This window comes from Solea senegalensis, linkage group LG20 (genome assembly GCF_019176455.1).
Source record: "Solea senegalensis isolate Sse05_10M linkage group LG20, IFAPA_SoseM_1, whole genome shotgun sequence".
NCBI lineage: Eukaryota > Metazoa > Chordata > Actinopteri > Pleuronectiformes > Soleidae > Solea > Solea senegalensis.
This window is the reverse complement of record NC_058039.1, coordinates 13,382,919-13,402,964: the sequence shown is the minus strand read 5'-3', so window position 1 is coordinate 13,402,964 and position 20,046 is coordinate 13,382,919. Positions and strand designations below refer to the sequence as shown.

Genomic DNA, 20,046 nt, shown 5'->3' with positions numbered 1-20,046 from the left:
CGGTTGAAGAATGTCAGTTCTTTAGTTAGAAAAGGCTGAGTAATGGTAACACTACTTTTTTATACTTCTTTTATATGGTGAGCCTTTTTGTTAAGTGTTTAAAATAAGTTTTTCAGTCATGTTATCAGTGCAAGTGAGTGGAAACAGGATGTTTCTTTGCGGCTTGATGAAATGTCAACAGATTAAGATTAAGAGCCCCGTTCACAAGCATTACTGTGAATGGACTAATGGTTTTCGTCAGACAGAGTCCTATAACATTAAACTGTGACTAACTACGTAACTCAGACAAAAAACAAAAGGAGTTCTGTGGAAAGTGTGGGCGCAGCATCAGTGGAGTGGAGGTATGGAAACCTGCCAGACTGCAGACTGCAGAGTTCAGTTCCAGTGCAAAAGGGTGTGTAAACATCATTAGTACACGTACACACACTTTGAATATTTTATTCCTTTCTCATGCTGGTGATAAAGGAAGCAAAGAGACTTTGGGTGAGTCTCTCCCAGATGTTTTTGATGGTTTTCATCTTTTTGACATCATATTTTTCAGGACACTCAAGCCATCATGGACGTGTTTGTTTCAGAGCACATGTTCCTTCCAAAATGCAGGTTATTTTGTTTTTAATTTCTTCAGTATCACCTCCACCTCCATGTTTATACTCTTCTTTTGGCAACTTCCTGTCAACAGTGTTGTGGGTTGATGCGGGTAGTTTGGAAACACGAGTTCTGTAGTAGCCACATCCTGAGGGCGAGTCCAAACTAAATTATAACCCTGTAATTAATCATTTCAATCATGAATGATTGAGAACTTTCCAAAATGTTCTGGGAACACACACACACACACACGCAGAGGATTGCACAGCTCTATCGGACTTGTGGATGTGATTGGGAACTTTGAACTATGGGGGGCAGTGTTGCACCTCTTGGTGTACAGAGGTACTGGTGTCTAACGGAATTTATTAGACGAGGAGGGAGAAGAAACAAAGCCATATCCTGAACCTTAACATAACCACATTCAGATCTTACACCTGAACTTAAGCCCAACACGAGAGGATAATTGGCCAGATTTCGGTCCCGATCTCTCCCTTCCTAATCGTCTGTGTCTTCCGATGATTCCGATAATAGATTATCTGGCCAAATTTTCCTGCAGTGTGAGGGATTAACCGTCACACGTCATCGGACACATTAGAGTCTTCCCGATTTCAAATCATAAATATTTACGCGTTTGGATCCGAAGTCACGTTAAATCACGCACTTTTTTGTGAGATCCCAAACCCAGGAGTAAAAACACTGACAATCGGTTATGAAAGTAAGTTCTTTTGTGTCTGTGGTCTCTAAAATCAAGTCACATTTGATTGTCCAGTGTGGAAGAAAATGAGGTCCTGCCTCAGTTGGACCAGGTTTTGGTCTCCATGGGAACTTCAGGTCCTGTGTTTAGGTGTTTAGGTCTGAAAGGGGGAACAAATACGGGAACACACACACACAGACACACCCTTTGTTCTGTTCTGTATTCTTAGGAAGAGCTGGAGTTGGTTTTCCACAGAAAGTTGCTTTCATTATCTCAGTGAGATAAACTTGCTGGTACATTCAAGTGCCAAAAATCAAATCATGTTCTAAAATAACAATGAACCTGCAGCAGCACACACACAGTGTGTGTGTGTCTGTGTCTGTGTTTATTTTACCTGTGTGGAAAAAGTAATATTAACCTCATCTCTGGTTGACTAAACATGATCTTATTATCTCAGTTGATTTCTCCATCCTGGAAAAGATGCATTGATAAATAATGGAATGGAACAGCTGCACGTTTGTTGTGTTTTTTGTGACACATGTTGAGGCTTGTGATTTTAATTCTTTTGAATCTTAAAGATTTGTTGTCTGTCAGATTGATCTGTTGCAGCAGATGACGGGACTTTTCTTGTCTTTGATGGCGAGACAAAGGAGTGATTGATAGACTTGATTAAAAAAAAAACAAAAAAAAAAAACACTTGTTGACGCATTTTCTTATCACAGATGAATCACTGACTGATGTCTTCCTTTCACCAGAACTGGCTCCGCTGTGAATATGCTGCTGTAGATTCCATGAGTGCTTTCAGCTTTCAGTGAGATACAATGACCTGTCTTCTCTTGTAAAGATGCGGGTGATTTAATGGCTTAAGTAAAGATAAGGGCAGTTTATTTCATTCTTAGACAGCTGACTGTGTGCCGTGTGCTACAGGTGGACAAATCAATCATCCCTTGGATAGAAAATCATTATTTATAATCATTTATGTGTTGTTTATGTAAGTGCACACAAAAAGAAAACGCTTAAGTGCTCTAAAACTTGACTTTCATTCAAAAACTTCATTTAATGTTGACTTAGTTCTTGCATTTATTTTTGTATTTAAAGTATATACATATATATATATAAGTGCACTCAAGTGCAGACACAAAAGGTTAGGCAATTATGTGTCATTTATAATAATAATAATAATAATAACAGATTTTATTTGTATTGCACTTTACATTTGAACAACAAATCTCAAAGTGCTACATTATAACATCTTATACATAACATAATCTTATTATAACATAACAAGATAATAAAAGAAATAATTAGCTGTATGCTTTTCTAAAAAGGTAGGTCATTTATGTTATTATTTAGCAGTTAAATTTTGTTTTTAACCGCTTCATTAATCTGTTATCCACTGTGTTGCCAGCAGGGACATAACACACAACAACAAAAACAGATTTTGGCCTCTCAACAAAAGGCCCACCAAAAAAAAACATATGCCAGCTTAAGACGACACTATCTCAGCTGAAGTTTCTCCCCCTCACACCAAAATCAGTGTTTTTAGCCTGCAGCGACACTGGAGCTTCTGTTCTACTGCTGCCATGTTTGATACATTTATGTCACTAAAGTAAACTCAAATGAAGGATTTTAAATGCAGAAGTCACATGATTAAGCATTTCATTTTTCCAGATAGGGGCGTCAGTGTCAGAGACTTTGGCAGGTGTGGATTTTTATCATGTGAACCGTTGGTGAATTGGCTGAAATCAGTTTTGTTGTTGTTAGCTGTTAGCTCTTGAAAAGGTGAGTTAAGAATATATTTAAAAATATTTTTATCTTTTAAAAACTGTTCCTGGTTGAACGTGAGACAGTTTTACAACGTGAGCAGGTCTCAGTTTTGTGTGTGTGTGTAGGAGATGTTGACAAAGGACATGACCTTTCTGAATTATTGATTGAAAAACCATTTGTAAGTGGTGTGTGTTTGCATGTGTCTGTGTGAGTCTGTGTGTGTAGTAAGCTGTGAGGGAACCTTTTATATATATACATATGTATACATACACCTGTCTTTGTGAGGACCCTTTGACCTTTATGAAGACACTTTATCTGGTCTTTACAACTTTAAAGGACTTATAAAGGCTAATACTTTTAGGATCAGGCTTAGAACAAGTTTTAGATTAGGTGCTGCAGTGATTGTTAAATTAATGAATAGTGAATAACCAATGTGAATATTTTCTGGTTTATTTGCACCATTAGACAAATAATTATTGAAACTGAAATTTGGCTTGTGGACAAACAAGACCTTGGAGAATTTGAGGACACTGATCAACATTTGTCCACATTTTATGTACTCGATTAAGCAAGAAAATAATTGTTGGTTGCAGCTCACGTTTAGATGAGGCCTATGTTCAGGGTTAGAGTCCGGCAGGCATGCAGTTGTGATTAAGAACATTTTGTCTGTAATAATGTGGGATGTGCCGCCCTGTGCTTGTGATCTAAGTTGTCCATTAAAGACATAGTGACCTCAGTGCCTGACAACGGAGCCACGGCTGCTTCTGTGTCGTTTACAAAGTGCAGATCAAACAATAAAATCCTCATAAAAACAGTCAGTGGCTTTCATGACTGAAGATGTGGGTCTCTGTGTGGTCACAGCCGCGGACTCCAGTCCCTGTCCAGTTCTGTCACTCTGCTGCAGCTTTTCAAACAGAGACGTCACTCTTCAGTCATGGATAAATACACTCACTGCTTCCATGGAAGGAGAGCAGCTACTCAGAGAGAGGCTTCAGTGGAAGAAGCACTTTACATGTGAAACGTTTAATTGTAGAGAATTAGATCAGATGCCGGGTAAATAGTGTCATTGTTAAAATGTTCTACACATTTAGTACTAGTTTCCAACCTGAAAAATGTAGAATTTTTGTATTCATTACATGAATTTTGAGGACGTTAACTTAACTGCAAAGTACAGCAAGTTTGTGCTAGAGGTGGCAATTGAAGTGTATTATTATAAATGTAATTTTCTACACACGTACACTTACCACAGTTTGAGAACCATGGTAATAGAGGAATTTTAACACAATGGGACTGAAGTAACACGCACACTCACATTTATGTTTCTCCAGGAAAACAACACAGCAGTTGACGATAGTTACACAAAAAACACAAGAGAATTACAGCAGAATACAGCAGAGTCAGCCTTTTCATCCCTAATTACACACACACACACACACACACACACACTCATAATGCATTATTAGCTGCAGGTTGAGCAGAGGACCATCTGTTCTGTTCGGGCTCCCTGGTTCTCAGATTAGCGGCTTTTTTTGTTTTTCTTTCGTTGGTATCAGTCGTCTGCCGGACCTGAGCTCTCCGAGAATCAGCTCCTGTAGCCTTTTAGCTGACGCTCTTACCCAGAGTGACACGGTGCTCTTGAACGCTGAGTGCAACGAGAGGATAATTAGTTCACTTTGATTTGTTCCGTTCAGTCAAACGAGAGAAAGAGAAATGTTTTCGGGATGTTTTATTTCCATTGGCTTATTGAGTTCTGTGTGTGTGTGTTTGCATGAGGTATTTAAACATCGTCAGCATCTCACGTGGAGCCAAACGTGATGTGTGAGCCAGGGAACTGTGAGGTCACTGAAAACATGAAAAACTGATTTTAGTCAAATCTGTACCAACATAAGTGTAAAGTACCTTAAGAATACAGTCACTGCTTCTTTACCTTGTGGTTAGACACCTGTTTCCAACAGGAAACTGCAATTTGTTTCACTTTTGTTAACTACTCTCTCCTCGCACCAAATTCCATAGAGAAAATCAGCAGTTTTAGCTTGTTGGGACAGGGAGGCTGCTGATCTGCTGCTGCATTGTTTGGTACGTTTATGCCACTCGGGTAAATCTCAGTTAAGGACGTCAAACACAGAATCCATAAAATAACACATTTTAAAATGTCTAATGTGTGTGGTGGTGGATCAACAGCGTCTGTGTGCTGTGATGTAAAATCATTCATTTTCTGAACAGGGTTTGGTGTCGGGGAGTTTAGAAAAGGGGCAGGAAACTTCAGTTTGCAGCCAGAAAAGGCCGTTTAACGGCGAGATAAAGTGTCAGATATATTCTGAAGACACAGATTTTATGAGGTGAGACTTTTTTTTTGTTAAATGGCTACATTTACTTGCTCCTTTTGTCCCCACTGGCAGCCATGTTTACAGTCAGCTGTTCTTCTGCACAGTGACTTTGCAGAATACAGTTCCTCAAACAACACACTGATATATATCCCTTTAAAACCATGTTTTTGAAGCATTAAATGCTGATAAATCACTTTTCTCCTGTGTTTTTTGGATTCTTTTAATCCAGATTGAGTGAGACGGAGATTCATTAGAGGACACGTTCACAGTGGGCTGACAAGTTTCCTGGGACTTTCTCAGGAAACACAGTGAATAATTGTTTGGCAGTGTTTGGACATCAAGCTCTTTATGCACTTTGGAAGAACGTTGAGGTTTTCTTTTTTTTTTTATCTCTTCTCGAGTATTTCTAACTAAAATTAAAGACATGAGGATGCACCTGAACACATGTCAACATGTCGATGGACAGCTGTTATTTTTGGGATAACAGCTGTGTGGATACAGAACTGCTGGAATCCTCAGCTGATTGCAGAGCCCTTTTTATATGTGTGTGTGTGTGTGTTCTTGTATTTGTTGCCTCTTCAGAACCTAAAGGAGTTGTCATGGAGACTAAAATCTGGTTAAGGACTAAGATTTGAATTGTGGTTTGGTTAAGGTTAGAGTCCAAATGAATGGAAGTCAATGCAGTGACCTCAGAAGACTAGCTGTGCAGACCTGTATGTGTGTGTGTGTGTGTGCGTGCACAATTACTCTTCATTAAGGCCTCTAATGTGTCTAATGTGAAACAACCTGTTGCACACTCACTGACTGTGTTCAGTGCCATTAAATATTCAATAATGTTATTTAATCGGCTTAAATGTTTCTAAACCTCTGTGGATATTTTTCATGTGTTAATGTTTTCTGGACATTTTATTCTTCTACATCCTATGCTTCTTTTTTGTGCTTTTTCTTTGCATCACGTTTTTATATACATATACATATGTGTGTATACATATGTGTGTATATACATACCTTGGTGTGTATATATACAGGTGTAAGTCACTGACTGCTATACTTCATTAAAGCTAATTTAATTCAAAAAGTTTCAATTTAAAGATTAAAGTACATCAAATATATCATAAATTAACATAATATCATATATTTTCTTATCATATTATGGACTGAATGACATAATTATGGGCTACAGACAAACTTCTACTTTCAAATAATCAAAGGTTAAATTTGATGTCGCTTTTGCTCCAAAGTTGAAGCAGATACTTCACGCTCTTAATTCTGTTTACTTTACCTGTGTATTTATTTAAATGTCGATGCTTAATTTGTTTTATATTGTGATGCAGGTCAAGGACACACGTAGAAAGTGTGTGTTTGTGTGTGTCTGTGTGTGTGTGTGTGTGTGTATTGAGTTCATGGTGTTGTTGGCAGGCGAGGTGGAACAGCCTGAGCACTTCACAATCTGGACTTGATTTCTTATCAAGACGCTCTCTCTCACACACACACACACACACACACACACACACACACACACACACACACACACTGTGTTCTGTACTCCTACTCCACTGCTGCTCAGTTTAACACACACACACAGTTTTTTTGATGATTTCTATGACACATATTTTGATTACAATTTGATTTTGGATATTTACTGCTTCATATTTAAAGGGAGATTGAGTCTTATTACCACATGAGACACTTGCAAAATATTAACTACCACACTAGCTAATGCAGAACTTTTTACCCTAATTTAACAGCATCAGAGTCACTGTTTGTCTGTTAGTGGGAAAACCAGCCTTGCAAAGATCAGGCATCATTCATCATGGTTTAGATTAGGTTTATGTTCAGAAAAAGAGTACCAGTCCAATCCAACTTTATTTATAAAGCACTTTAAAAACAACAACTGACTGTATGTCAGAGATAAATGAAACAAATAAAATATAGAAAATTAACAATAAAATATACAATATTTTAGAGGAAGCTTGCGTACCACTGGTGGTACACATGCCACAGTTTGAGAACCATGGCTCATCATCATCATAAACCATCATTTTACCCTGAAATGATCGTTGTTTGTTTCAAAGTTGCCTTCAAACGAAACACAACCACACACAACAGTAAACCTCCCACTTGTCACACTCTCACAGTTTCCTCTGCTGAAATCACATTTTTTATTCACGTTTTCATTCAGAATAGTTCTCTCTCTCTTCAGAAACCCATCGCGTTGTCACATGAAATATAATTTACAAGCGTGGAAATGATAGTTTCAGCATCAGCAGAGATGCAGAGATGCAGAGGCTGTGGCTCGGTGTCTGCTGCTGCTGCTGCTGAAGGACCTGTTTGGCAACAAACCAGCAGGAGAACGAAAAAAAGAACTACACTCATCAGCTTTAATGTTACCTCTCCTGCTGTGACACGTGAAAGAATCTGCAGCGAGGAGGTCAGAGGAGAAGTGGCATCAAACTCCAGACGCACAAGTGTTCGTACAAAGTGTTCCTTCACTCACTCATCACACGGTGACCTTCATAAAACACCAGTGACGCTTTCAATTACAAAAACAAGCAAGTGATGATGGAGAGAGGAGAGGAAAACATGGACTCATGACTTGTAGTTTGTGAGGAAAAGCCAAGCAGACGTCTGTGAGTCACTTCCACTGGATTCAAAACATTTCAGATTATCTGTCTGTCACATCACGTCACCAGAATCACAACATTTTAGCTAAGACAAAAAAAAACCCAGCACAGTCAAATAATTCTCAATAGATTTAAAAACAAATATGTCACAGATGATATGATGATAACATCAACTTTGTTGTTTCCTGCATTCTGTTTCCTTGTTGACCTGGAAATGATGACAGACTTTTCCACTGAGTCAGGAGGACACACACACATACACACACACACACACTCTCTGGTCAGATAATCTGTCTGAGTCACACACCCTGGTTTTAACCTGCTGAATGGTCTGACATTTACTGGGTCAGCGTTCTGTCTCTATTTCTGTGTGTGCGTGTGCGTGTGTGTGTGTGTGTGTGTGTGTGTACACACGCATGTCTTTAGTAGGCTGTGTTGACCAATTGTCAAACAAGCCTATCTTTGTGAGGACATTTCTGGCTGGTCCACAAAACTTTAATGGGCTTTTTGAGCCTGGTTTTAGGGTTAGGATAAGTGTAAGGGTTAGGGTTAAACACTTAACTGTGATGGTTAAAATTAGGGTAAGGGACTTGCATTGTGTCAATGAGTGTCCACACAAAGAATGCAAAACCAGCAGTGTGTGTGTGTGTGTGTGTGTGTGTGTGTGTGTGTGTATGTGTGTGTGTGTGTGTGTGCGCCTGTGCCTCCATAGTTTCTCATTTTGACACAGGTTGCAGCTGATCATCTGAGATTTTGCTTAAATAATAATTTATTCTCGAAAGATTACAACTTTATTCTCATAAAATTACGACTTTATTCTCATGATTACGACTTTATTCTCATAAGATTACGACTTTATTCTCATAATATTACAACTTTATTCTCATAATATTACAATTTAATTCTCATAAATTACGATTTAATTCTCATAAAATTACGACTTTATTCTCATAAGATTACGACTTTATTCTCATAATATTATGACTTTATTCTCATAATATTACGACTTTATTCTCATAAGATTACAACTTTATTCTCATAATATTACAATTTAATTCTTATAAAATTACAATTTTATTCTCATAAAATTACAATTTTATTCTCATAAAATTACAATTTTATTCTCATAAGATTACGACTTAATACTCAGTAGTTTTCCAATTCGGTTGAACGATTTTTTTTTTAAAGATTTCTTTTTTAAAGACTTCTTCCTAATAGGACCTAACAGGTTTTATCTGATGTCTGATGACAAAAATCCTCTCATCCTGTTTTCTTTTTGAGTCATGAGATCATTACTGTACGTGGAAACGTAACAAGCATCTTAATAACACGTGTGAGGGCTGAGTGTGTCTTACTTACTCTGAACTTAACACAGCCTGTAATAGTAGAGCTGCCACAGGGTGTAATTATCATGCCTGTATGTACGTGTGTGTGTGTGTGTATACGTGTCAATTAGCACACACACACACACTGCAGTATTTGTACATCTGTAAACGTCGCTGGAAAGTGTGTGTGTGTGCGTTCCTCTACAGTTTTGAATGTGTGGCGCATGTTTGTACGTGTGTATGTGTGTGTATTTCTCTTAAAAACACTGGCCTTGTCAGGACCAGTACTCCTCATGGAGACCAAAACCTGGTCCTAATGAGGCAGAACCTCATTTTCTGAGGGGCTGGTTAAGTTTAGGACTAAGGTTTGAATTGTGTTTAAGTTGAGGTGAGGGTTAGGTGTTAACTGGTTGTGGTTAAGGTTTGAAGAATAGCTCTGTGTGTGCGTGTGTGTGTGTGTGTATATACATGTATCACCGTAGTCATAGAGCAATTTGCACTATTGTGTGTGGTGTATTCATTTGCCAGCTTATGTTCAACTGTGCAAGTAAGTGGACGTGTATGTGTGTGTGGATGTGTGGACGTGTGTGTGTGTGTGCTTATACATAAGTGCCAGAGCCACAGAGTGGGTCGCTGTTTTCCTCGCTCACAGTGAGCGTCGCCATGGTAACGGCACTAGCAGCACAGTGTGAAGTGGAGGAAGAGCTTTGCAGTGCTCAGTGTGTGTGTGAGAGAGAGAGAGAGAGAGCATTCAAATGATTGCACGGCTGCTCAGACTGGTTGGCTGATGATGTCACATATTAAACTGATAATTTGACGAGACGTAATGTTGCTCTGTTTGATCTGATGCACACAAACACACATGCAGTAGGACATGTTCATGGCCTGACTGGACTCACGTGTGTGTTTTTATTATAATGTGATAAACACACACACACAGATTATCAGTTCAGGGTCAAGAATTAATGACCAAATCAAAACCCAGGAAGAGTGAAGCAGAGAGGCGGTGAGAGCAGAGGGAAGAGAAGAGGTGTGTGTGTGTGTGTCACACTGAGCATGCTCTTTGTGTTAACTTCCTGCTCTCTTCTTCTTCCTGATAGAAAAGACTGTGCCGAGCGGCTGATGTTCAACAAGAGCGAGAGGCAGACGAGCAGACGAGCAGACGAGCGGCTCTGAGGACAGCTGGAGAGAATTACACCCAAACTGAGGAAATATAATCCCAGCGTTCACACTGAACTTCTCTCTGTGGATTTTTCTCTTCACTGTTTTACATTTTTTTTTTAACCACGTCTGTTTTGAGAGAAGGGAAACATTCACTGAAACAGACATTCATTTCTTTTTTTTTTGAGAGTGAGAGTGATGAATGTTTGACCTGGACATCTGCCTAAAGACATGAGTGACTGGGTGGTTTTTCTCTTTTTTCTGAACCTTTTCACTGCCAGATTTGTGAAACTCTGGAAGCCGAAGGGGGATTTTTTCTTTTCTCGCATTCAAATTGCGCAATCTGTGTTCTTACCTCTCTGTTATCTCACTTTGTCTTTTTCTGACAACGTTTTGTTTCTGGTGAAACGAACAGGCTGAACTGTGGTTTCTCTGCCATGAGCCTGAGCAGCATTTAAATTCCACTTTATCTTTTACGAGAGGACAAGTCCTCCCTTGTGCGCGTGAGTGTGCATCTTTTGTCACTGTCCCTCTGCGATACATTAGCACGTCTCAGGGGACAGTAATTCGCCCTGTGTGTGTGTCTCTTCTGGGAAACATGGGATCAGAAAAGGACTCAGAGTCGCCGCACTCCTCTGTGAGCGGCGTCCCCAACCCTAAGTGCCGAGCGGCGGGCAAACGCCAGGGCCGCATCTCCTTCCACAGCCTTTTCCACAGCAAACGGGGCTCTCGGGGCACAAGGGGCTCCAAAGGAGCAGCGGCCACCCCTTTATCACATCTTCACCAACACACTCAACAACAGCTCCTGCCTTCTGCCTTGAGTCCACCGCCCATTGCAACCTCAGCTACATCCACATCCACCACCACCACTGCCGCCGCCACCACCACAGCCACTACGAGCCCCCAGGATGCTGCTGCCTCCAGCTCTCCACCGAAGCCACTCTCCTCCAGCCAGCCGTCGCTGGGTGGAGCCCCCTCCTCTGGGGAGGCCGCCCTCCTCGAGTGCCCGCTGTGCCTGGTGTGCCAGCCCGCCGACCAGCTCCCCGAGCTGCTGGGCTGCAGCCACCGCTCCTGCCTCTGCTGCCTGCGACAGTACCTCCGCATTGAGATCACCGAGAGCCGAGTCCAGCTCAGCTGCCCCGAGTGCGCGGAAAGACTGGTCCCGCGCCAGGTGGCGGACATCTTGGACGATGCGGCCCTGCTGGAGAAGTATGAGGAGTTCCTGCTGCGAAGGTGCCTCGCCTCCGACCCGGACTGCCGATGGTGCCCTGCGCCTGACTGCGGGTAAGAACCCAAAACTTTTATTTGTCTATATTCAAGGTGCTAAGCGCTTCTTCTGTGTTTATTTTTATATTTTATATATGTATATATACATATATAAAGCAACCAGGTGTTTATTTAATGTAACCCGAGACATTTAGAATGTCTAAATTAATTCAGTGAGTCATCTATTTACCTTTTTGTGGTCAATGCAAATCCAGTCATGAGCTCTTGCGCTTCAAGTTTATCTTGATTCAAAGACAAATCAAACAAAGATTATAAATGAAAGGATCATGGCATTTAAAAAAAACAAAAAAAAATACAAACTCGACAAAGTTGTTGAGCAAATTTGGGATTAGATTAAATTTCACTGTGTCGTTTGTTTGTGTGTTCATTGTTAGTTTTCAGGCGTCGTGTTCCCTGCGATCGTCATACATTTATCTGACTGCAGATCACGCCCGTAAATGTGAAACTCCGTCACGAGCGTCTGTGTTTGTCCCAGAAGTGAAATGATCTCTGTGATATCACTTTGACAGGATGTTGACGAAGAACAAACGAGCAATTGTGAAATACAGAAACAAAAACCCAGTGAGTAACGGGAGAAGAGAAAATGTAACAAAGCCGGAGAGTCAGATGTTTGTGTGAATGCAGATGTTGCCCCAAGTTATTTCTTATCACTTTGTGTCTGTATTTATTGAAATCCTCTTCTTATCTCGATCCAGCTGTCGTTCCATAGAAACTCAGTGGAATGAGTTGTTTTTCACTACCTGCCCGTGCTCTACACTGAGGTTGGGAACTTGCCCTTTATTTCTATGTAGTTTAAGTTATGAAAAAATGAGTTCAAACGTCTCAGATTCAACAGGAGGAGCAGTCACGGGTCTGCGTCTCATATCCATGTGTGCATTAATGCTTGTTTACACTGCACGTGTTTGTCGTCGGGGGGAAAACACGCGGTGCGTATCCAGGGTGTCAAGGAGATTTTAACACAACATCAGAGCGGCTGCCTAATTCACTGCATTCACTGCCTAATTCATGATCGAAAATCTGGTCGGTACGGTTACTATTACAGAGTTTGGTACTTTCTTTATAACGTATGGTGCTGTCGTGGTATAACGCGATAACCGAGAGTTAGTAAGTGAGTCATGGGAGAAATTGCAAAGAAAGTGCAGCCAAAATTCAACGTTCTTCAGAAAAGACTTTCTGTGTTCGGTGTGAGACGCTTTGATGAGACGGCTGACAGGAGGAGGAGGAGGAGGAGGAGGAGAAGAAAGGGTGTGTTGGCTGAAGTCCTTCCCACGTTAGCTTTCAATGACAGCAGCGACCGCTTTGGCACTTTGACTTTCAGATTGTTAGTTATAAATGGAACAAGGAAACAATGGGGAGATTGGGTTCATCGCTTGGGGGATTTTAACCTGGCAACCCTCCCATTACAAGCCCAATTCCTTTTCTCTTTCTCATTGGCAGCCCATTTAATGCCCAAATTATATCCCACGTTGTTTAACTCATCATCTTTAACTAAGTTTTTCTGATTTTTTCTGAGTTTCCTGTTGTCTAGTGTTTAAGAATCAGTGGCCTCTACTGTCCAATGGTGGGACTGCAGCTTCAAAATAAAGAAGGCGTCTTCTAATGCTACAGAAAACAAACAATTTCTATATAAAACTATATAAACACTGGACCGTAAACTAGATTTTTACAGTCCATCTAGTTTTGAATGGAACACGTTTGTGTAACATCATTGTTTCAGTCATTATCTGCCTCATCATGGCCACAAATGGACTTTTCTCTCATTGTCTCTCTTCCGTTTTCTCTGAAGCACAAAAACTTGTTCACTTGCCTTTTGGGTTATTTCCAAACCCTTTCTGTTGTAATTGCCCGGATTTCAGAATAACTTGTGTTGCCTCAGAATCCACACACGCACACACACGTATGCACACACATTCTCTTTCTGCGCTGGAAGAACAGGAACCAGTGTGAGCTTGTTAGAGAAAGAGGGACAGAGGAGGAGGAGGAGGAGGTTAAGTATGAGAGTGGAGTTGAAAAAGAGACACAGACAGAGACAGAGCGAGAGTAACTGGGTTATCCAGGGCTGTGTGTTCACCTTGTGGTCTGAGGAGGGCAGTTAGATGAGTTTGGAGGTGCAGCAGCAGAATCACATCTGGCTTTCTGGAACAAATGAGAGGCGTGAGAGGAGTGATTCACTGTGTTTGTGTCTCTGTGTGTTTCTCTGGGCGTGTGGGCAGACGAGATGCACATACGCAGTGATATTTCTCTGTTGTGGTTTTGTACAGTAATCCCGGCGCTGTCACAGGGGAAGGCCTCGGTGTCTGTGCGTGCGGTGTCTTTGCCTAAATCTTGTTTAGGGTCAAACACACGTTGAACTATTCCTGTTACGTACAGTGTAGAGGAACATTCAACAGGTCTGTTGGCTGTGGAACCTGCAGGTTGTTATTTCACGACAACTATTGTTAAGTGACTTTCTATAAATTAGCATCATTTCTTTGTCTATAATATATTCATACATGTCTTTATTATTTGGACTCAATAACTTATTATTAAATTGAATATATATTTTGTTTTTGGGGAAAAAAAACAGGCATTTGAAGGAAATTTCATGTGCTGATTTTATGAAACACTTAATTCAAACACTAATCGATTATCAGTGACCCTATTGTTGAACTCTGACCTCTGCTTTTCTGAGTAACTCCTGCCTCTTTGACTCAAAGCTTAATCGGGTCAGATGTTTAGGGTTTCTTTTTTTTACCGCGTACAAATGTGTCACACCACAAGTCTCGCAACATATGTTAGTACTGAGTAAATGTGAACAGCTGTGTTGTGTTGAGCTTAACCAAACCTGAATCTGAATATAAACTAATTAGAAAAGGAAACAAACTGTGAGAATTTTTGCTCTAAATCTTCTTTTGGAAAGTGTGGTTGTATGAATTGTGCTCCTCCTGTGAGAGATGCACCTTATGTTAATGTATAACTGCTTAAGTCTCTATATCTGTTACTCTCATGCACCAAAGTCCATTTTTAGCTCAGGTCAGGTGTAAACCTGCCTTATTTACTAAGTTTTTGTGATTTAGCGAAGTCTGAACAAAGTATTTCAAACATCAGTGTCACAAAAAAACGTAGCAGTGGGTCATGATGTTAAATCTCTGATTTTCTCTATGGGCTTCTGTGCAGGGGGACACAAACTTTCAGTTGTCAGACATAATGCTGTCCATGTTTGGTATTCTGCTCAGACCCCCGTAGACAAAACGGATGATTTTAAGTGTCAAGCTGGAACTGTTTGCCCTGTAATTGTTGCAGTTAGTCCCCGGTGTTTCGAAGGTCATGTGTGTCAGTGTCAAACGTTGCAGGTGTTTGCAGTAACACAGCAGTATCACGGTGCCACAGTTTCGCCCCGCTGACTTACATATTTACCAGGACGATCCTCTCTGGCTGACGACAGCAGTGACTCACCCCTCACTTTAAATCAGACAAGTTGACTGAACCTAATTGTTATTCACCACAGATAGCCGGGGCTGGAGACTCGGCTCAGTAAACACACACACACACACACACACGCGCGTGCAGGAGCTGTCGGCTGCTTCACACTGTCCATCACAGAGACACACAAGTGTGAATGTCTTCAATATTACAGAGAATTGAATGTTGATATCTGAGAAATTGCGTGTGTGTGTGTGTGTGTTCGGTGTGTGTGTGTCTCTATGTTCCTCATAGAGACCAAAACCTAATCCTAATGAGGCAGGTTAAGTTTAGATCTAAGATTAGAATTGTGGTTATGGTTTAGGTTCGGGTTAGGACATTAACTGGTTAAGTTTAGGCTGTTCAAATGAAAAGATATAGCTGTACAAGCCAGCGTGTGTGTGTGTGTGTGTGAGAGAGACACTGAGCATTTAAAATGAAGCATTAAAAATATAAACAAATATTTAAAAGCTTCTTGTTAGCGACTCATGTGGATCTAACAGTGACACAAGGACACAGTCTGGTCTGCTGCTGTCGCTGTTTTCCTCTCTGCATCACAAAAGAAAGAAAAACACTAACTCGTGGTAAATCGACACAACTCCGCCGGGCGCCACACGACAACACCCGTCCTCTGACCTCTGACCCGCTGTCGCCACTCTAGACCAATGGGATCGCAGCCTGCGCGACTGTCAGAGGGCGGCTCATCCAGTGAGAACAAAGACCGTCTCCTCTGGCTGTCAGTTGCTATGGCGACTATCAATGCGGCATAGAGGGAGTGTTGCCAGTGGTAACAGGAGTTGACACTTAATTAAACAGATCAATACGAACTCACTGGACTGGACACACACGTGTGTCTGTGTTCTACCGTTCTGGTTGTCGCTGATCGACCTGTGACGTGGCGCTCGTGTCAAACTGATGGTGATACTGGTGTTAAACGCAGCCTGCTGTTACAGCCAGTGTGTGTGTGTGTGTGCATGTGTGTGTGTGCGTGTTGTAACATTGCATTTACGAGCTCGGAAAGGATTCCCAGGTGGCTCTGAACACTGACAGGACTGTCTGTGCATGTCAGTGCTCATAAAACTCCCCTGGCTTTCCCTGCCTCTGTCTCATTGCCTTTTACATTTACATCTCAGCTCTTGATCTCACACGCCCGCTTTTGTTTTACCTGTCACTGTCCTTTTCCATTTGTTTCCTCCGCCTCCTCCTCATCCTCCTCCTTCTCCTCCTGGTCCTCTTGTCCGCAGATGTCAAACCAAATCAGTGTGTGTGCTGCCCTAGGGACAGGGTTGACAGCGAGATGCTTTGCCAGTCAAACAAATCATGGCTCTGCCAATTGGTGCTCTGGACTGACTGACACACGTCTGGGGTTCATCTGAAGAAGAGCACAAAAAAAAAATGTCTCCATGGAAACACTGCTTTCATGGGAACACCCTTCACCCTTAGATGTCATGTCATTTACTATAAATATGGTCAAATTCTGCTATGACACAAATAATTAGGCATAAATGACTAAAATATAATTTTGTTTATTTCATATAGCGTGGGGACAGTGTCTATTAGCGTATATGTGGGAGTCTAAAAACCAAAAACAGTGAGAAGCTAAATGCAATACAACATAAAAAAGAATGGAAATTTAAAGTGTAATATAGATTAAAAATAAAGAAAATTAGTGGAAATATTGTTTATGGCTAATCTGGATTCTCATGTGGAGAATAAAACGGGGTTTCAATAAGGGCCCCAAAATCCCTAGACATGCCCCTGCTTTTATTTTGCTCTATTTACTCTAGCAACAAACTCCCATTGGGGAGTTTTGTCATAAAAATTCACTCCAGATCTTTGTGGTTCCATGATGACTTTGGTAAATCCCCCTGACTTTATTTTACATCCATCGTGAGTCATAAAAGCCGTTGAGTGGATTTCCATGAGGTCACACATTTGTCACCTGCAGAGTCGAGACAAATGCGTGACATCATGACAATAAAAAAGCGATAGTAAGTGAGTTTGAAAGGAGGAAAAATGGTGAACAAACACTTTGATGAAGAGCTTTGTTTTGTTGCTCATTCGACAAGCTGCTGCAGGGTTTCTGTGTAGGGAAGCTAAAGCACAGCGCTGATGCTGCAGGAATAAGAAAATGCAAAACTGACATCTTTTTTTGTTTTGTTTGTTTTCCCTCAGTTGTACTGAAAGTTTACAAGGTTACATTAAGTTTTCTCACCCATTGAAAACACTGTATGAGTGTGTGTTCCAGTCCTATTGGAAACATGGAAATCATAACCATTGTTATTAGATTTTTGAGATTTATTGTTCCTAAAAAGTGCTAACTAAAGTTAGAAGTCTGTAGTCTGTAATAATATAATAATTTACAATCCAACCCACAAAACCTAGGCTTTATGGGGCCCTAAGCAGAGTATGATTTAGGAGGCCACTAACTTGGAGTAGCTTGAGAACTATAAACTGCATTAATTACAGTTGTGTTATTTAAACCAACCCAGTGTCACTTTTGGTGTGTTTTCTTAACCTATAGTGGGCAGCAAAAGTGTTAAACAAGTAAACCAGTTTAATGACTTTGGTTAAACCATTTGTTTTTGCAAATGAAAGGTGGAGACGTTGGTCATTTTCATTACAAAAACGAGTTAAATGCAATAAAATTCATAAAATGTGCGCTGTTTTTGCCAGTCAGTGAGTGCGTATATCTCAACATGCATCACAGTTATACGCATAGAACCAAGGTGAAGGTGGTGTATTCATATAAAACCACTGGTTTTGATATAAAAAAATAAAATAAAAATATAATCCCACGGGCCACCAGATTGACACCTCATGCAAAACACTTTGTTAAACGTCATAAGACTATCCTGTTTCAATAAAGGCCAAATAAATAAGGACATCCTGTTTAAACCATTTTGATCTTTGCAGATTGCGCAGATGTGTGTTTAAAGACTGGAGCGATTGTCTCTGGAGGACGTGTCTCTGCAGGAATCCCATTTCATGTCTCATCTTGTCTTGTCTTGGGGGGTAAAGCAAAAACTCTTGTCTCCTCTCATATTCATAAATGTATTCCGTCATTAGAACAGACCTGTCACTGCATTTGTCGACGGGCTGGTAATGAGGGACGTGTTGCTGTGCTGGAGGCGTTCCAGAACAGAATTACAAGTTTGCCCTGTTATCAGATCGTCCACGCTTTCACTCGTAATTGCAAAGCTTTAGACTAATGTGCCGAAAAGTGGCAGCATCTTTGTTTTGGCAGAGGAGAAAAAAAAAGACCCTAATAAATACATAATTTAAATAAAATTGCTTTGTGCTTTTATTGTAAATCCTCCGACATGTTTGCTTCCACAATAACTCCTGACAGGCTTCCTTTGTGATTCCTCCAGTGACTGACAGCCTCTTGTATCTCCATTGTTCCTCCCTCGGTTGTCATTTTGTAATTTTTCCTAAATGTCACCCCGTCTGTTGACTATTTTATACACTTGGATTTAAAATCTGTCAGAATCTTTTTCTGAGTTCTGCACTTTCTTTTCTTTTACCTTCCACAAAAACACAACATTTCAGTGTCATTCGGTAAAAGTCATAGTCCGTGTGTGAGCTCCACAATAATCATAACTGTAGTAACTATTATTATGATAAATGTTATTTATAGACACATTTCAAGACACTCAAACCTACAAATTCAGCAACAATAAAACATAGAAATCACACAACAGTAAATCAATGCAGTCACAAGAGTTTCCACATGACATATATGTCATCAGTGCATTGACTGTACACTAGGACTGAATCACAATTTGAAAGAATGGATCGAGCAACAAGCAGAAGCTGCGATTTATTTTTAAATTCAAATTGAATTAAGTTTGCTCCGTCTCTTTTCACACGTGAAATCCACATTGATTGACCTCCTGCTGACTCTTTCCCCTTTTCTCTCTGAATGTAGTTACTAAGTGATTAGTCCATTGATCAAACCTCCCTGTCCTCCGTCGACTCTGTCGACTCAGCTTTCAGGCTGGATAATCTGCCCATTAGTGGTCACGTCTGAAATCCTCTTCCCTTGGAAACTCTGACGGGATTTCTAAAGTTACATAACGTGTTAGCAAACATGGTGGGTCGGGTTGGGGATATTTCACTCAGTGTCAGCATCCTGTGTTTGTAAAGAAGCATTGCGACAAGCAGACACACAGAAGACGCTGTGTCCAGTGGAATTGTGTAAATTCAGTTTAGCAGGTATTTGCAGGACTTCTTTTCTTTCGCTGTTGGAGAAGCTTATCTGTGTTCAACGTCACAAATGCATCGTAAATAATCAACGTGCAGCACAACAGCAGGAAACACATGGACAGTTTCACAGTGTCACGGTGGTTACACTTTTATGTCTTTAACTTCAGTTCCTCTTTCAAACTCAGCAGCAACTGAATGATTTTACATCACTGCTTTAGTGTTGCGCATCATTGCAATGATCTCGATGGTGAACATTCAAATAAGTGCAAAGTAGTGCTTTATTTACATTTACTATTTTTAATATCTTTACATACAACATTGTTCAATGTTTCTTTGTCTCTTATATTTTCTGGTGTTTAAAATGTGGGCAAACGTATTTATGACCCTTTTTTATTATCTCATCTTACTTTATCAAATCTAATCTTAGCTCATTTTTATCTTAGTTTACTTTATATTATCTTAGTTTATCTTACCTTATTGAATCTCAGCTCATGTTAGCTTAGCTGAGCTCACCTTATCTTGTTTTTATCTAATCTTAACTAGTCTTAGTTTATTGTCTATTGGCTTAGTTTAGGTTAATTTAGCTCAGCTTTGGTCATCTTTGTTTATCTTATCTAATATTTTCT

At 40.4% G+C, this 20,046-nt stretch overlaps 1 protein-coding gene across 2 annotated transcripts in view; it reads left to right on the top strand.

Moving 5' to 3' along the window:
* The window catches only part of rnf19b (ring finger protein 19B), a 35,982-nt gene that overhangs the window by 3,100 nt on the left and 12,836 nt on the right, over positions 1–20,046 (top strand). For both annotated transcript variants that reach the window (XM_044052339.1, XM_044052338.1), the window contains exon 2: positions 10,423–11,767. In XM_044052339.1, the coding sequence (XP_043908274.1) occupies positions 11,082–11,767 (686 nt within the window). In that variant the 5' untranslated portion in view covers positions 10,423–11,081. The remainder of the gene's footprint in view (positions 1–10,422; positions 11,768–20,046) is intronic.